General features: G+C 41.9%; 1 protein-coding gene across 1 annotated transcript; it reads left to right on the top strand.

Moving 5' to 3' along the window:
- The first annotated feature begins 256 nt into the window (after positions 1-256).
- Positions 257-7,153, top strand: LOC141003321 (uncharacterized). The gene is made up of 12 exons (XM_073474648.1): positions 257-275; positions 2,108-2,455; positions 2,542-2,763; positions 2,929-3,282; positions 3,434-3,658; positions 3,810-4,073; positions 4,299-4,559; positions 5,048-5,308; positions 5,622-5,708; positions 6,153-6,249; positions 6,360-6,420; positions 6,679-7,153. Exons 1-12 carry the CDS (start codon positions 257-259, stop codon positions 6,790-6,792), a joined length of 2,313 nt encoding a protein of 770 aa, XP_073330749.1. The 3' UTR covers positions 6,793-7,153.
- Positions 7,154-17,978: the final 10,825 nt, after the last annotated feature.

Below are 17,978 nucleotides of genomic sequence, written 5' to 3'. Positions count from 1 at the left end.
ACTGTGAAGTCACAACAGTTATTATTTATAAAATTTGCACATTAACTTATCTAACTCGTAATTTAGTCATTTCCCAGGACTTTCCCAACAGGAACATACTTCTGACAACACTGCACAGCCTCACTTCCAGCTCCGTGAGGCTTTGCTAAAAGCTAAGTGCTAACACTTCAATATCCAGAATGGTGCTACATGCTAACCCAGCTGCTGTTACACCTGGTTCAAGAAGGATAAGGACCCAGCACCACTAACTTCCAACATGAAGCTTATTGTGGCAGGTACGTTTCACTCCTTCACCAACACACACGCCCATTTACTACAGATTGCAGCTAGCGAAGGCACCACACTGAGGGCACCTTCATACACTGTTTGAAGCTATTAAGGATATAAACAGTCAGTCAATGAACATCTTTTCCTTCTGATTAAAATTCCTTCCCCAAAACTTCATAGTGCTCCTGCTGAACCAATCATTGCTAATTTTCCTTGCTGCCATATTCCAGCAAAAGAGTCCAGTCTCAATGTGAACGTAACAGTTGAAGTCGTGGGAAGATATATATGAGAATATCTTCGTGCTACTCTGCACATAAATGGTCTTGTTTACGTCTGATGATGTGATTCAAATCAGCTGTTTCCAGAGAGGTTGATTCTGAAGAAAGACAGTTGATTGTTGAGCGTCAGATACCTACACGTCCCCAGAATCACCTTCTCTCCCTTTAACTGTCACAACAGGTGCAGAGGAAGTGATTAAAAACATGTTGAATACTTCTCCGTCTTCAAACTGGCCTCAGACGTTGTTAGTGTGGTGTATGTGTGCAGTGTAGATACCTGAAACATATTCTTAAGTTTTGTTTTCCTATAATGTGAGACGGAAGAAGGGCCGTGCCAGGTTTGAACAAACCTCTGCCAACCACAATGATCTCACAAGGTTTTTTTCAAGACCACATCCTTTTCAAGGGGAAGAAACAGGCACAGTATTTGCCCTACACATTATCGACAGTGCGTGACGATGTGAGTCAACAAACAGAGAGATGAGAGGAGCAGCTATGGGCTTTACAGCAGCAGCAAGTGGATTTATTATCCTCTTTCTCTCTGTGTCAGGTACTGTACTTTTATATTCGCATTTTAGTGCATTCATCCGAGGAACTTCAGAGGGTGGTTGGTGCGCAGATGTCAAATACATTCACTTGTTTCTAAGTGCTGTATCGAAGGCAACTGGAGTTGTTTTAGTTTCTTGAAGATGTTTCACCTCTCATCCAAGAGGCTTCTTCATTTCTAACTAAGCAGCAGGCTTTAAACCCAGTGTGAGAGCGTCCTCACAGAGTCGTAAGGGGCACATGTGAGTCGTTGACCGAACCGGCCTTCATGTGGGTTGCTAGGTCTAGGTGAGCCCAGCTGTGAATGGTGCTTAAACTGTCTGGGGAGGGAACTCGGTACTGCATTATAGGTGGGTGATGAGTAGTGTCGTAGGCCACCTCCTCTGTTTGGACAGGACAACAGTGTCCACAACTTGGCCTGAGAAGACAGATGGTTTGAAAAACATGTAAAAGAGTCCGTGTATGTCAAGCTGGAACGACCGTCTTTGAACAGAGAAGGTGGCCTACTTGCAGCATTTTAGCTTTGGGTACAGTGATAGCTGACCATTAGTTCAACAAAGTTTAGCGATAAAGTCTGTCAGTCTCTCTACAGTCCTCTGCACTGTGACCACAGACAGGAAGTAAACCAAGCAAAGCAGACAGCCTTTAGTGCACCAAACCTGTCTAAGACTGACGCTTGTGACGTTCATCCTGTTCAGTTAAACTTCATTAAAGTTCTGCCTCCGTGCACAGAGAGATTAATTGTGAAAAGCATGTACTGTACATCTTCCATTGTTAGTGTGCAGTCTGTAAAACTGAACAATTGTTCTGTATTTGACCCCATGATGATTGTTTATTTTAGCAGAATCCAGACATGATGTGATGTAGCCTTTATTAACAGACAGCACGGAGGAGTTTTAAAGCTTGCCGAGGTTATTTTCCCTTCAAGTCGTCTTGCTATAATACATCTACTGCAGATACAAGTCTGTCTGTCATATTGTGAATCTGATTGTGCTTCCTAACGCTCTGTGTTGCAGTGGTACAAAGCAGTAAAGTATTGACGTACATCTCTGCTCAGATCTGTGCTGTGAGAGGATCGACAGTGGACATACGCTGCATCTACAGAACGCCGTCCACAGTGAAAAGACATTCTGTCACAGTTGATAAAATATTATGGTTTACTGAAGTTCAGGATAACGGTGCTGTGGATCTGAGAGCAGACCCGGAGTACGCAGGTCGCGTGAGGTATTACTGCGATAAGACGATCTGCACTTTAAGAATCACTGACCTGAGAGAGAGCGACTCGTCTGTGTACAAGTTCACATTCAAATACAAGCAACACAGGAGACACACCCGTACACCTGGAGTCATTTTATCAGTCACAGGTAACATTTTTATTGTTGTGTATTTGCATGTTTGTGAATGCTAACAGTTAAATCTGAAAAAAAACACGTCTGTTCCTTCTTCACAGATCCAGATCTGCAGGTGCAGGTGAGAAGATCATATTCTACCCAAGCTGAGCTGTTCTGTCACAGCGCTTGTCATCTACCTGAACGTCCTTCCTACATCTGGTACAAGAATGGACAGAAAATTCAGGCGGAAACATCTTCTTCATTCTCAGACTACTTTAATCCTGCAGACAGTTACTCCTGTGCTGTCAGAAGACACGAGGGTGTCCCTGCTCCTTCAGTGTGTGAGTTTAACATTTTGTAAAATAAAGCTCAACTTGTGATCTGCATGAACACATTTCCTGTCATGCTGCACCAAAATGAAGGAGAGTCAATACATCTTCATGTTACTGCAGTCTAAGATGTATGTAGTTGTAGTTCTACTGATTAAAACATATTTTATCTTTCAGGTGTCTATGATCAAACCTGCAACAGAGTGATTTACACTGACAGAAGCATCTGTGCCTTCAAAGGCTCATCAGTGGACATTTCTTGCACTTACAGCAGTTATGAAACTATCGGATCTAAATTCTGGTTCAGTCCTGAACGTTCTCATCAGTGGCAGAGTCCTTCACGACCTGAGGACCTTAGAGAAGACTCCCAGTTTGCAGGTCGTGTTCAGGTCCTTGAAACAGAGACAGGACGCTCCACTCTGAGAATCACTGACCTGACAGAGAGTGATTCAGCTGAGTATCACTTCAAATTCACAGCAGGAAGCTTTGAATGGATGAGTAGTTTACCTGCTACAACTCTGACTGTCACAGGTACTGATGAACACACACCAACACGCAATCTCAGTACAAACATGTTTATGAGTAAATATTATGTGCATTATGTGCTTTGGGATTGTTGATCCTTACAATAAGTATTGCTGCTGCGTTATGGTTATATGTGCTCGTGTATATGTGTATCCAGCTCTGCAGGTTCAGGTGATCCGAACAACAGTCCACCAGTCTGATACTGAGGCAGATCTGAAGTGTCACAGCAGCTGCGGTCCAGCTGGTGATGTTTCCTACGTCTGGTTCAAGAACGGACAGAAAATTCAGGAAGAAACATCCTCTTATAGAGATGACTTTCATCCTGGAGACCACATCTCCTGTGCTTTCAGAGGACATGAGGATTACCACTCTCCCTCACTGTGTAAATGTACCGCTATATCGTTCATATGATGTTGTCTGGTGGTGGTGTTAAAAAACAATTTTTTTGTCATTTTGTTATGAACTTTTAACAGTTCAAATGTGTTATAACCTGTGGTCTCAAAGTCATTTTATGTTCTCATCTTCACCTCCAGATGCTCCACAGTTCCCCTCTGTGACGGTGAGTCCCGCGGGTGAAATCATGGAGGGCAGCTCAGTGACTCTGACCTGTAGCAGTGATGCTAACATAGCAGCTAAATACACCTGGTACAAGAAGAATGTCAACCTCAAACCTCTCAGTAAAAATCCACAGCTTGTCTTCAGCTCCATCCAGTCCTCTGACTCTGGAGAGTATTACTGTACAGCTGAGAAGGAGCTGGGGAGGAGGACGTCTGAATACATCTCTATTAATGTGTCATGTGAGTGAAAACAAAGCCTTTTTAAAAGCATCATCGGTGAAAAATTGGTTTTGGTTAATTAAGGGTCTCACACCATCCTACAATTTTGGAGGAGTCTAAGATTGACCTGATTTTGAGCGTTTAGCTGAACCAAAATCCATTAAACATCCAGTTCAGATGCTGCCACATCCCATTACTTCTGATTGTTTAAATACAACTTCTAATTCTCTGTTAATACACCTCCAGATGCTCCAAAGCTTCCCTCTGTGTCAGTGAGCCCCTCTGCTGAGATAGTGGAGGGTAGTTCAGTGACTCTGACCTGTAGCAGTGATGCCAACCCAGCAGCTAAATACACCTGGTACAAGGAGAACCAGACGCTGTTTCAGGGACCAGAGGACACTTATACCTTCTCCTCCATCATCTCTGAGGACAGAGGGATCTACTACTGCAAGTCTGAGAATCAATATGGAGAGATCAACTCTTCATCTCTTTTTATAGACGTCCAGTGTGAGTATAAAACATCAACACATCACTTAGAACAACAATGGATTTAAAACTGCATTACTATCAATCTACTGTCATGTTCTTGAATTTTGTTGCACCAAAACTTCAAACCTACTTTTAAATGGAATGGATTGAATTTATAACCTGCGCTTTAAATGTGGTTTAGTCTTGGTTCTTGTTAACTCATTTTAATCGTCTCTGTTGTTCATGTAGTGTGTTGATATTGGAAAAGTAACAAATTAATGTCTTTATTTCCTTTTAATATTACCTTTTTTCAACCGAGCATCACAACATTCTCCTTAAAACTAATGTAGCTGGGGACTTTTAAAACGTAAAAAAGAAATTAAAAAAAAGCTCCTTACAGCTTTTCAAGCATAATCCTATTAAAGGAATCCAAAGACAAAATTAATGAAGTCAAACTAACAACACTTTCCTTTTGCCAAACAATTTATGAAGTATAATAGTTGTTTCCCTTAATACCTCTCCTCCAGATGCTCCAAGACTTCCCTCAGTGTCAGTGAGTCCCTCTGCTGAGATAGTGGAGGGCAGTTCAGTGACTCTGACCTGTAGCAGTGATGCTAACCCAGCAGCTAATTACACCTGGTACAAGGAGAATGAAGACTCACCAAAAGCATCAGGACAGATCTTCACCATCACTGACTTCAGAGCTGAACACAGTGGGAATTATTACTGTGAAGCCCAGAACAGAAGAGGACGTCACAACGTGAACTTATATCTTCTTGTTGTTGGAGGTAGGTTTTATGCTTAGTTTCATGCTCTGCATACAAACATGCTTTTTATCCGTCTTCTTGTTTTTACAGTTTTGTTTTTTTTTACCTTCTTGAAACCTGATTTTGTGAATTATCTGTGTATGCTGCTGGATTTCAAGCATTTGATGTTGTAAAACATGGCCGTGATATATATTTTTCTCTCTATGTCCATTCTGGGGCTGCATAGATTTAACCCTAACCCTCTCACACTGAGGGGCCCCTCATACTGTATTTCACATTACCTAAACTACCTGAGCAGCTATTTTCAACCTTTTACTTCGTGTTCACCTCCCAGTTAAACAGGCCTCTCACAGCACCTCTAACCAGGACTGTGGTGGGAGAACAGGACATCACAACTCCACCTTAAATCTGGCTACAACAGGTAAGTTATCCACTTTCACCTGCACACACCTACTGTATTAACTGTTATTAATGTATTATTTTCCCATCAGTAATATCAATTATGCTAACTTTGTCAGCGATCCAGCTCACCAAACTATCATCCAGTGATTAATTCGTCTGTGATATATATATATATATATATATATATATATACATACATATATATATATATATACATATATATATATATATATATATATATATATATATATATGTATAGTACCACGTAACACGATCAGTGATCAGTCATTGAGGGATTTTTTTGTTCCATTACATTTGCAAACCAAATATGTTTGTGACTGTGCAGCACGTACTTTACCTAAATGCTAAATCAGCCACAACAGAGGACAGGTCCACTAATGGACCCAAACATCCTGTAACTCCGGACTGAATTATCTAACTTTCCACGTGGTCATTGTCACAGCTGCACCGAGATCAGGCGTCAGAGAAGATCGCTCACGGGCAGTCACGTGCGTCCTGTTCGTCCTCGCCTTCATCCTCATTCTCTCACTATGGATTAGGTGAGCTGCTCTGTACCACTTTATTTATGTTCCCTAATATTCATACTTCAGCCACTTGTTTAATATAAATATTAATGATTATATTTTTCATCCATTCTCATATCGAGAAGAAAACACAGGCTGTCCAGTGGACAATATGAGCTTGGACAGAGACAAGACAACAGAGCACAGGTGAGGAAGAAGAGTTCAAGAGTGTATCTAACTATCTGTGAGAGTGAGCATGTGCTGTGCCTTCGCCTTCAACTACCACCAGCATGGCTGTATTAATATTTTCAGGACTATTTGGTTTCATTATTTTCATTGTTGGGCATTTATTTAATGAAGTATTCCACGAAAAAAGGGACTTTAAGGTGATTTTCTTGCTTTATTGATCTTGATTGTTCTCCACCTGTCATGGTTTTACTGATTTTCCCTCTCCTGTCATTCCAGACCTTTCCACGCCTCACCTGCCCACCAGCTGTCCGAAGTGTGTTTTCTGCTCTTGTCCATCAGCTGATCCGTCTCTTTCCGACACACTGGCAAACAAAATTCTCATTTGTATGATCTGAAAATGGCTTAATTACTTTTGCAATAGCAATAACATGATTGCTAATGAGAATAATGATATTTTCCAAATCTTTGTGACTGTCTACCATCTCCTCTCAAGTGAGGTGTTGTGTTGCACAAAGTCTAGCTGAAGCTACGCTTTAGCAAATATATGAGGAAGCAGAAGCCGGATGTGTTACTGATAATTCATTGACGTGTTATTGTAAATATCCTTATTTTTTTGGTCTGGCTACGCTGTACCTATACAGCCTCATAAAGCCACTTTTTAAAGCACTGTTAGATTGTTTTGCACAGCAATCCTTTGTCATGTTAAAGGTGTATAATATGAAAGATTTCTGCATTAAAATATCTAAAAAAGCTTTGTTATATCTCCTTTATTCTCTCCTTTACCAAGTGTCTATCTCCAAAAACTGCAGTTCCTTAAATGGCCACTCGAGGCTCCAAAAGTGTGTCAAGAGCCCATGAAAAACGGATGACAGAGTGGACAAAATGTGTGTGTGGTACAATTACAGTGCAAAGAAACAGAATAACTAAAAATCACAAAGTGACTCTGACCTGTAACAGCGATGCTAATCCAGCAGCTGAATACACCTGGTACACATATGTAAACTACTACCATACATTCCTCAGTAATGGAGCACAGCTTGTGTTGAGGTCCGTCCAGCCCTCTGGCTCTGCACAGTACCGCTGTACCGCTGAGAATGGACTGGGGAGATCACATAATTCCATATCTATGAATGTGAAATGTAAGTAAAACAAGATTAAACAAGTTTATATAATGTAAACTATGTTACAGAAACAGTCAAAATACCCCAAACAAAAAATTAAATCATAAATCAATAAGTGCTTTCATAAATACGCTCTTATCTGCGGGTCCGTAATACAAGAGGACGTTATAAATCTACTTTATATCTGGCTGTGAACGGTAATTAACACACACACACACACACATACATACATGTGAATATTGCTAACAGTGGACTAAGTGTCTTTAACCACCAAGTGTGGACCTCTGTTTCTGGTCATTTTGAAAAAACGTAAATAGAACAGAACATTTTACTTTTAAGGTCTTTTCCCAAAATATTACTTCAAATGTGTTTTTTCAATTTTGTTTAAACAAATTGCCAAGAGGGGACTTCAGCGACATCGACCTGTCAAAGAGGGGGCTTCCATATACTGCAGTGGGGCTGTCTGTACCCATTATTTCACCTAATGAAAGTTTGTTTACCAAAGAGACTTTCGTTGTTTCATTCTGAAGTTAATAATAAACTTTGATTTCGTCAATATTTAAACATTTCTGTAATACCGATATTACAAAAACAATCATGGCCGCTTTAATGGAGAATAAATAATATATAACTACTAATAACTATATATCTACTTGGATAAATCTCAAAATGTGAAATAATTTAAGCAATTATTCATATTTGGTTATTGTTGTTTTCTATTTATTTTAACAATCCTGTGCAACTCTTTTCTTGATAGAATGTCTGAAATGTATTTCATTTGTGTCTTCACTTCTTGAATTCGAACAATATTGTTTTAACATTAATGCAAATAAAACCAATTAGAAATCAAATCTCTCTTTACAGTATCTCCAGTTTGGAACTCAACAGTCGTAATGAATATCGCCAGGTTGACTCTGTTGGTCCTGATTCTGATTCCTCTGATTCTAATAATTCTGCACTTGAGGTAAACTATAAAAATCCATCATTTATAATCTTGGCTCTTTTATATTCTTATTTTTTACAAATTTGGCATTCATTATTTTTTTGGCACCATGAAGAACATCTTCTTAGTTTGTTTTGTCTTGTTGGATTTAATCCAGGAACAAGAAAACTCCAGTGAGCTCCACCACTGAACCAAATATCTATAAAGAGATAGAGATGAGGCAGAGACATCCTGGGCTCGAACAACAAGTCCTTTCATGATATTTTTATAGTCCTGTATGTTGATTTAATATGACTGGAACACAGTTTGCTATTAATATTTGGCCAAGGATTGAATTAGAACATAATATTCTTATAATGGTACATTCAGACCAACACGCACAAGTTTGATCACAGGATTATTGATTTTTTTATTCGCATCACCTGCACGGCACACAGCTCGGTAAATTTCAGCGTCTGGTGCTGCGTCGGGATTACGTTACCTGAGGCTGACTGGTGCCCAGTTCTCAGCTGCAGAGCACCTGTCCATCTGTCTCCAGAGAGTGGTTTCTTAATAGGTGTGTTAAAATCAATAAATAGTGACTGTGAACACCAGCAAGTAGGCATGGGACTGAATTAATCTGTCTTATCACATTGGTATGAACCCAAAACAAAGCGATTTTGCTGTGATCTAACTGCATTAAAAAAAAAAGCCCTAAACCTAACCCCGAATTCCAGCTTTGTCAGGTCTGACGATGAGGGGATGCAAATAGTTGCAAGGTGGATAACTAAGAATAAGACTGCATCAACTCACTACACTTGTCAATTGTAGGTTTGACAAATGTGTGGACAAATTAGCATAGGGTGAGTACAAGGCCGCAAGGAAAACAATCAGAATGCAGACAACCAGTCAGGCAGGAACAGTTAAGTGTTTTTAAAGTGATATACACAAGTTTCAAGGGAAACAGCAAACAGCTGAGAATCCACAAGTTAACAGGAATAGGGAACAGACGTGTGAATCAACTTCAGTAGTTGTGACTCCTTCTCTCTTTCGAATAAGTGTCAACGTCATCTGCGTATCACAATAGTTGCCCACGCCGACAGTTTCCATTCACACTCTGCAGCAGCCTGATCACAGAAGGTTAAGTAAGAATAGCAGACTATTTTTTTTTTTTTTTTTAGTTTTTAATGAACATTTTTGTTTGTTTTGTTTTGTTTGGTTTCATAGTCATTTCCTGTTTTATTTTGAAGGTCTCTCCTCATGTGTCATATTTTGCTATTCACTTCCTCCCTCTCAGCTTGTTTTCCTGTTCACCTGTTTTTGAATTGTTAATCAGTCCCTGTCTATTTAAAACTGTGTTCCCAGCACTTCTTTGGTTTGTACTTTATTTAGTTGTTGTATTTTTTTGTACTTCTTTAATTCTTGTATTGGCTTCTGCCTGCTCCTCCTGTTTTTCTTGCTTTTTGGATTTTGTATTCAGACCTCAGCTTCGTTACTAAAGCTCGCCTGTTGTTCTTTACCCTGCCTGCCTCCTGAGTGTCTTGTGTTTGGGTCTTCACCATTTTTGCAACTCGTAACAATACCAACTGACCAACAATGGACCCAGCGGACACAGAATCTCTGGTGGAGGAGCTGAAGAGGTACTGCTTAATTTTTTAGACTGAACTCAATCACAGGTTCTGTGGACTTTAAGCTCAGGCTGTTTTCCTACAACTTAATCGAAAAAGACACTCTGCTCAAGACCAAGGCTGTTGGACCCACAATTTGCAATTACTGACTTCACTAACAGCCTGCTAACCTCCCGCCTGCTTCAGCTCCTGTCTCAGCTAGCCACCCCCTGCTTGCCTTGCTTCCTAGCACCGTGGAGGTCTCACCGTCCGGCCCCATGGAGGGTCTGCTGCCCTGTGGTTGCAAGTCTCCCCTGTTGACGCAGGTCTTGTCCCTGGTTCAGTCGACGCCTCTCCGGCCCCTGAGTTTCCAATCCCTGCTGACTTACCAACAGACCCCCCAGAACATCATTCAGCAGCCTTCTGTGACACCCAGCGACACCTGCCTCATGCCATAGTCCTGGTACCCAGTTTCCAGTCTCGAGTCCTGCTGCCATGTTGCCTGCCTCCTTCTCTGGCGTCCAAGGGCCTTCAACGGTACCAAGACTCTGGTCCTGGTCTCCAGCTTCCCGAGGGCTTCCAACTCTGCCGCTGGTCTCGTGGCCTCCAGCCCGTCATGGTTTGATATTAAAGCTAGCCTCTTGTTCTTTACCCTGCCTGCCTCCAGAGTGTCTTACGTTTGGGTCCTCACTATCGTTGCTACACGTAACATCCAGTTTATTGTCTTAACTATACCTCACACACACACTCTGATGAATGTCTGGTTTAGGCTTTTTAATTTAATCAAAGCTCAGATTAAAATCAAGGCTGACTGAACCTTTGCTGTTCTGCTGCCTCGCCTTTGGAACAATATCACATTTAGTGTTCAGTTTGCTGATACGTCCATGTTTTACCTGCATTGTTTGTAAAGCAACAGTAAGAATCATTTCTTCATTTCATCTTGAGGGTTCACAGGCGTTTGTCTCTTCATACATATTAATAAGATAAAGAGGAAGGAAGCAGCCAGTTAACACCTCGATGTATGTTTAAAACAAGTGAACCAACCAGAGAGAGACAAAATGTCTCGTGACAACGTCCACCCTCTTTATTTAGAAGTGTTTGGTGAGATGAACTGACATTCAGTACTTCTCATGTATGTGATCGACCTGCTGATTTAACAGACGTGAGGAGAAGCTATGAGTTTAACAGCGGCAGCGAGTGGATTTGTTGTCGTCCTTCTCTCTGTTCAAGGTAATGTACATCTACATTTATACTGTAAGACTGTTAGCATGGTGGGTTATATAGTAAAGATTTGATGTGCAACAGTGCACAGGTAGAGACAGTAAAGCTGTGTTTGTGTGGATGTACAGTGACTGAACATACTGCACATTAACAAAGGAGAAATCTGAAGAGAAAATCTGTTAAATAAAATTAATCGCTCTCAGGAACTTCCTCAATCGTTCAAACTTCCTGCAAACTCATCTTGAGCCTGCGTTCGTACGTGTTAGAGGCTGGTCGATGTGCTGCGATAGCATAATTAACACAGGAACCAGAGTTCAGAAGTAACACCAGACGGTATCATGTCTTTCATGTCACGAGAAATTAAATATCATTAGAGTAACAAAGTGCACATTATTGTATAAAGAATGTGATTACAATGAGTGTGTAAAGTGGAGGTGTTGCTTGCATTTCTCTACAGCTCTCATTCACACTCTGCAGCAGCCTGACCACAGGAAGATGAGCAGCCCGCAGACACTTTTTTCATGTGTCACACACTTCTTATAAGTACTTCTAAGTACTGTGTTAAAGTGCACAGTGTCAATACATTGTTGCTCCTTCACTGCAGCCTCTGTGTGATGTGCGTCCTCAGTGCTCTCAGAGATCATGTGCACATCTTTTACTGTTCCTTTGCTTTAAATATTCTACGTACCGTTCTAGTTAAGATAACAGAGACTGCCCAAAAACCTGTTGATGAATTTTCATTCATCTGATTAACACAGGTGAGAAAGGAGATTCAGGAGACGTGATGCCTTACGTTGAAGTATTTAATGAAGCTCCATCTGGGAGAACATAGCTCAACAGTACATGTAGTGAGACAGTGTATTGCTTCACCAGTGCTGAAGGACACTTCCTGGTCTCTGACTACTTAACCTGCTACTGAATACTGCTTGTTTAAGTCCCGTTGTAATCAATGGAAGAAGATGGATTTTGGTCGATCATGAAGCTGGTGTGTTTCTCGTATGAGATATAGTGAAGGTTAGTGAAGGCACAGGAACCTCTGCACACACAGAAGCCTGTGACCCCGAGCATGACCTCAGGGTAACTCTACCTCCTCTGTAAGCAGAGTGGGAGATGTATATAGACAAATGTACTACTATGAACCTATGAGACTGAACATGTGAAAATTCCTTTACAAAACCGTCTGAAGGCTGCCTTTGCTCGCCCACCCCAAACACAGGTTTGTATGAAGAGAGCCACAGTATTTTGGGAAGTGTAGCTTCACAGACTGAAGCTCCTCCACTACAGTGAAAATCTGTCTCCTGATGATGTTTTGAGTCTGATTGTAGTTTCTGATGTGCTCTGTGTTGCAGTGATACAGGGTCAGGATGACTGGGGAGTGACTTACAGCTCTACTGAGATCTGTGCCTTAAAAGGATCAACAGTGGAAATAAGATGCACATACACATACCCATCCAGAATAGATGGTGGTGATACTGAAGTTAAGGAAACATTCTGGTTTACTAAACTGAGTGGAAATCAACCTGTGGATCTGAGTACAGACTCAGATTATCAAGGTCGTGTTGAGTACAGTTGTTATGAGAAGAGCTGCACTCTGAGAATCACAGACCTGAGAGAGAGCGACTCAGCTGAGTACAAGTTCAGCTTCATAACAAACCAACCAGGTGGGAGATATACTGGTTCACCTGGAGTCACTTTGAGGGTCACAGGTAACATTTTCATTCATATTTTAATTATTTCCAAATGTTCAACATCTAGACAACAATAATATAAATGTGTTGTGTGTGTATGTTGACAGTTTGTCTAAAATAACATTCTTGTTCCTTCTTCACATCCAGATCTCCAGGTGAAGGAGAGCAAATCCACACAATCTAGCCGGAGAGACCTGAAGTGTCACAGCAGTTGTCGTCTACCTGATCGTTCTTCCTACATCTGGTACATAAGTGGAGAGAAAATTCCATCACAAACATCTTCTACTTATTCAGTCTATTATTCTGCAGACAGTTTTTCCTGTGCAGTTGAAGGACACGAGGATTTCCCCTCTCCTCCAGTGTGTGAGTTTACTACACTAACATAACACCATCTGATGGAGTCTTATAACTACATGTATTTTAATATGGAGACCCTCATTGTGACTCTTCATGAACTCTGGTTTAAAAATGATCAAAACTTTGTTTTACCTTTCAGGTGTCTATGGTCAAACCTGCGACAGAGTGATTTACACTGACAGAAGCATCTGTGCCTCCAAAGGCTCATCAGTGGACATTTCTTGCACTTACAGCAGTTTTACCATTATCACATCTAAATTCTGGTTCAGTCCTGAACGTTCTCATCAGTGGCAGAGTCCTTCACAGCCTGAGGACCTTAGTGAAGACTCCCAGTTTGCAGGTCGTGTTCAGGTCCTTGAAACAAAGAGAAGACGCTCCACTCTGAGAATCACTGACCTGACAGAGAGTGATTCAGCTCAGTATCACTTTAAATTCAACACAACAAGCTTTGAATGGAGGAGTAGTTTACCTGGTACAACTCTGACTGTCACAGGTACTGATGAACACACACTGATGTAAAACATCAACATAGTACATTTAGAAACAGAGAACATGTTGAAAATGATGGATCATCATGAGTTTGTGTAATAATGACTGTTGTGTTGGCACTAATGTTCACTGCTAGTTCTAGGAATAGTAGCTGTTGTGTTGTCGTGTGTGTACATCTATCACTGATTTCTGTCAGAACCAGTGATAATAATATTGTTTCTTGTTCTCATATCCAGCTCTGCAGGTGCAGGTGACCAGAACAACAGTCCACCAGTCTGATACTGAGGCAGAGCTGAAGTGTCACAGCAGCTGCAGTCCAGCTGGTCGTCTTTCCTACGTCTGGTTCAAGAACGGACAGAAAGTCACAGGGGTGGAGACATCTTCTTTTAAAGGCCGGGTTTATCCTGGAGACATCATCTCTTGTGCTTTCAAAGGACATGAGAACTACGGCTCTCCTTCAGTCTGTGAGTTTGATCCACTGTATCAGGAAAAAACACATATACACACTGGCTACAAATTGCAGACAGACACATGTGTAAAGTAGTAAAAGTACAAATCATATTTCTTGGCTGTCAGTTTCCACCAGGAGGAGTCTGACCAGGGACAGCTCCACGATCAGCTCTCTACACAGCCACTGTGACAAATAGAGACAATTACAATAGAAACAGAGAAAGATACATTTCAATCACAACAGTCAATTGTCTGTGAAAACATATTCTAATGTTTCATTATTACATGTTCATATCTCCTCCAGATGCTCTAAAGCTTCCCTCTGTGTCAGTGAGTCCCTCTGCTGAGATAGTGGAGGGCAGTTCAGTGACTCTGACCTGTAGCAGTGATGCTAACCCAGCAGCTAACTACACCTGGTACAAGAAGAATGGAGATCCAGACCTTCAACCTCTCAGTAAAGAACCACAGCTTGTCTTCAGCTCCATCCAGTCCTCTGACTCTGGAGAGTATTACTGCACAGCTGAGAACGAGCTGGGGAGGAGGACGTCTGAATACATCTCTATTAATGTGACATGTGAGTGAAACAGTTCATTTAAAAATAACAACCAACTTAATTGTCTCCAGTTTTTACAGGAGAAGATTCTTCTGATCACATCTACTCTCTGTAGTTCTGCTTTCTTCACATTCACAGTCTGTGCGACACACAGCTACTCACTGTTTAACATTTAAATCCCATAAATGTCACTGTAGTAACAAACAGTTAACCGAGAACAACACCTCTCCTCCATCACACTAACTGGCTGATTAACAGACAATAACACCTGGGAAACTGATCAATGAATCAAACCCTACTAGTGAGGTCCACTACAGTCTATCTAATAACTGTCTATCTCCATTTCCAGGGAGCTCAACAACAACAACGATGATAAAAATCATCAGGTTGACTCTGGTGGTTGTGGTGTCGGTTCTGCTGCTTCTGTTTTGTCTGTGGATGAGGTGAAACTACAAACATTAATCAGTTCCATCACTGATCTGTTACTTTAAATATTTATTTTAATGTTTTTTGAGTTTTTAATGAACATTTGTGTTTGTTTGTCAATTTGATTCAGGAAGAAGAAAACTCTGAGCTCCACCACTGAACCAAATGAACCCATAGAGACTATGGAGATGAGAGAGGTATTGGGCCACAGTGACGAGAAATTAGCACATTTACTGTAGATGTTTTTATAACAAAGATCAATTTCAGGAAACAGTTCTGCTTTAAACATGTCTGAGTTTGTTGTCATTTAAAATCTGATTGTATCCACGTTCCATTTATGAGGCCTTTGACTCTCATCTTGTTGTCTCTCCCCATCAGTTGGAGTCTGATCCTGATTACACCAACATCTCACCTTTGAACAGAGAAACTGCAGCATGTGGCAGAAGTTTTGAGTAGCATGCAGCTTTATGTTTACCTGTGCAGGTACATTACATATGTTAAGGATTATACTTGGTATGCAACAAGCTATTTTATCTTTTAATGCTTATAATATAACATTTTATTCTAATGCAGTAAATTGCTTTGAAGAAATACTAATTGGCCTATCACATCACACCTGTCCTGGCAGAGAAAGACACGTGGAACAGGAAGCACAGTATCTCACAGCATGTACATTATATATGAAAACACATTGAAATGTAACATGAGCCCAGCTCTATCACACTCTGTAGCTGTAACTTTTCAAACTATTGCAGTGGCTGATTGAAATAAACATCCAGCTTCCAACAACAACTCTGTAGTTTGAACATTGTTTCAGTTCCCTCTCTGTGCTGCAGAGGGCGACAATGTGCAGAAAGTTTTGGATCTCACCATTTTTGCAACGTGTAACGGTACCAACTGACCAACAATGGACCTAGCGGTCCCACTGTCCAGTACCATGGAGGGTCTGCTGCCCTGTGGTTGCGAGTCTCCCCTGTTGACGCAGGTCTTGTCCCTGGTTCAGTCGACGCCTCTCTGGCCCCTGAGTTTCCAATCCCTGCTGACTCACCAACAGACCCCTCAGTCCATCATTCTGCAGCCTTCTCTGACACCCAGGCAGACCTGCCTCATGCCATAGTCCTGGTGCCCAGTTTCCAGCCTCCAGCCCTGCTGCCATGTTGCCTGCCTCCTGCTCTGGTGTCCAGCTGCTAGGCTCTGGCGTCCAAGGGCCTCCAACAGTACCAGGACTCTGCCCGTCATGGTTTGATATTAAAGCTAGCCTCTTGTTCTTTACCCTGCCTGCCTCCAGAGTGTCTTATGTTTTGGTCCTCACTTTTGTTGCTACACGTAACATCCAGTTTATTGTCTAAACATTAGCTCACATACATTCTAATAATAATAATACATTTATTTTATATAGCGCTTTTCAGGATACACAAAGACACTTTACAGGTTAAAAAGCAGAATGATAAAAACAACACAGTACAAATACAAGAAGAGACAAGTTATACATTAAAAACAGTTTTAAAAAGGTGAGTTTTGGTTGAGTGTTTTGAAGGTAGTGAGGTCTGTACAGTCTCTGATGTGTGTGGGGAGGGAGTTCCAGAGGGAGGGGGCAGCTACTGAGAAGGCTGTGTCGCCCCAGGTCCGGTGCTTGGTCCTGTGTGGTGGAGTGAGGAAGTTTGTGTCGGAGGAGCGGATGGTGCGGGACGGGTTGTGGCGGGCTTTGTGAGTGAGGAGGTGTATTTTTAATTGAATCCGTTGTGAGACAGGGAGCCGGTGGAGTTTCTGTAGGACGGGGGAAATGTGGTCACGGGTGCGGGTGTGGGTGAGAAGGCGAGCAGCAGAGTTCTGGACGTATTGAAGGAGGTGATGAAGGCATGGATCAGGGTTTCTGCAGCAGAGAAGGAGAGTGATGGGCGGAGACGGGCTATGTTCTTGAGGTGGAAGAAGGCAATTCTGGTGATTTGACTTATGTGTTTTTGAAAGGAGAGGTTGTTGTCAAAGATGACTCCGAGGTTGCGACTGTGTGGGGAGGGAGAGAGGGTGGAGTTGTCTAGGGTGAGGCAGAAGTTGTGAGCGGTTTTGATGAGGGATTTGCGGCCGATGATGATCATGTCCAATTTGTCGCAGTTTAGTTTGAGGAAGTTTGTTTGCATCCAGGATTTGATTTCAGTGAGGCAGTTGGTGAGTGTGGAGTGGGTTGCAGTGGTGATGGATTTTGTGGAGATGTAGATTTGGACGTCGTCAGCGTAGCAGTGGAAATGGAGACCATGACGGCGTATGATGTTGCCAAGGGGAAGCATGTATAGGATGAAGAGGAGTGGACCAAGCACTGAACCCTGTGGGACGCCTTGCGACAGAGGAGCAGTGGAGGAGGTGCAGTTGTTGATGTGGACGAACTGTTGTCTTTTTGTGAGATATGATTTTAGCAAGGAGAGGGCAGTGCCGGTGATGTTGAGGGAGGATTCAAGGCAGGAGAGAAGAATGGAGTGGTTGATGGTGTCGAAAGCTGCAGTGAGGTCCAGGAGGATGAGGATGCTGAGGTGGCCGGAGTCTGCAGAGAGGAGGAGGTCATCAGTGACTTTAATGAGGGCTGTTTCTGTGCTGTGTTGAGCACAGAAGCCGGATTGAAAAGGTTCAAAGAGGTTGGTGGAGATGAGGTGGGTTTTGAGTTGAGTGGCAACGGTGCGTCCCAGTGTTTTTGATTAAAAAATGGAGGTTGGAGATGGGCCAGAAATTTGTCATAATGTCAGGGTTGAG

This window comes from Pagrus major, chromosome 1, assembly GCF_040436345.1.
Source record: "Pagrus major chromosome 1, Pma_NU_1.0".
NCBI lineage: Eukaryota > Metazoa > Chordata > Actinopteri > Spariformes > Sparidae > Pagrus > Pagrus major.
Note: the sequence above shows the minus strand (reverse complement) of the source record. Positions and strands in the feature narration are given on the sequence as shown.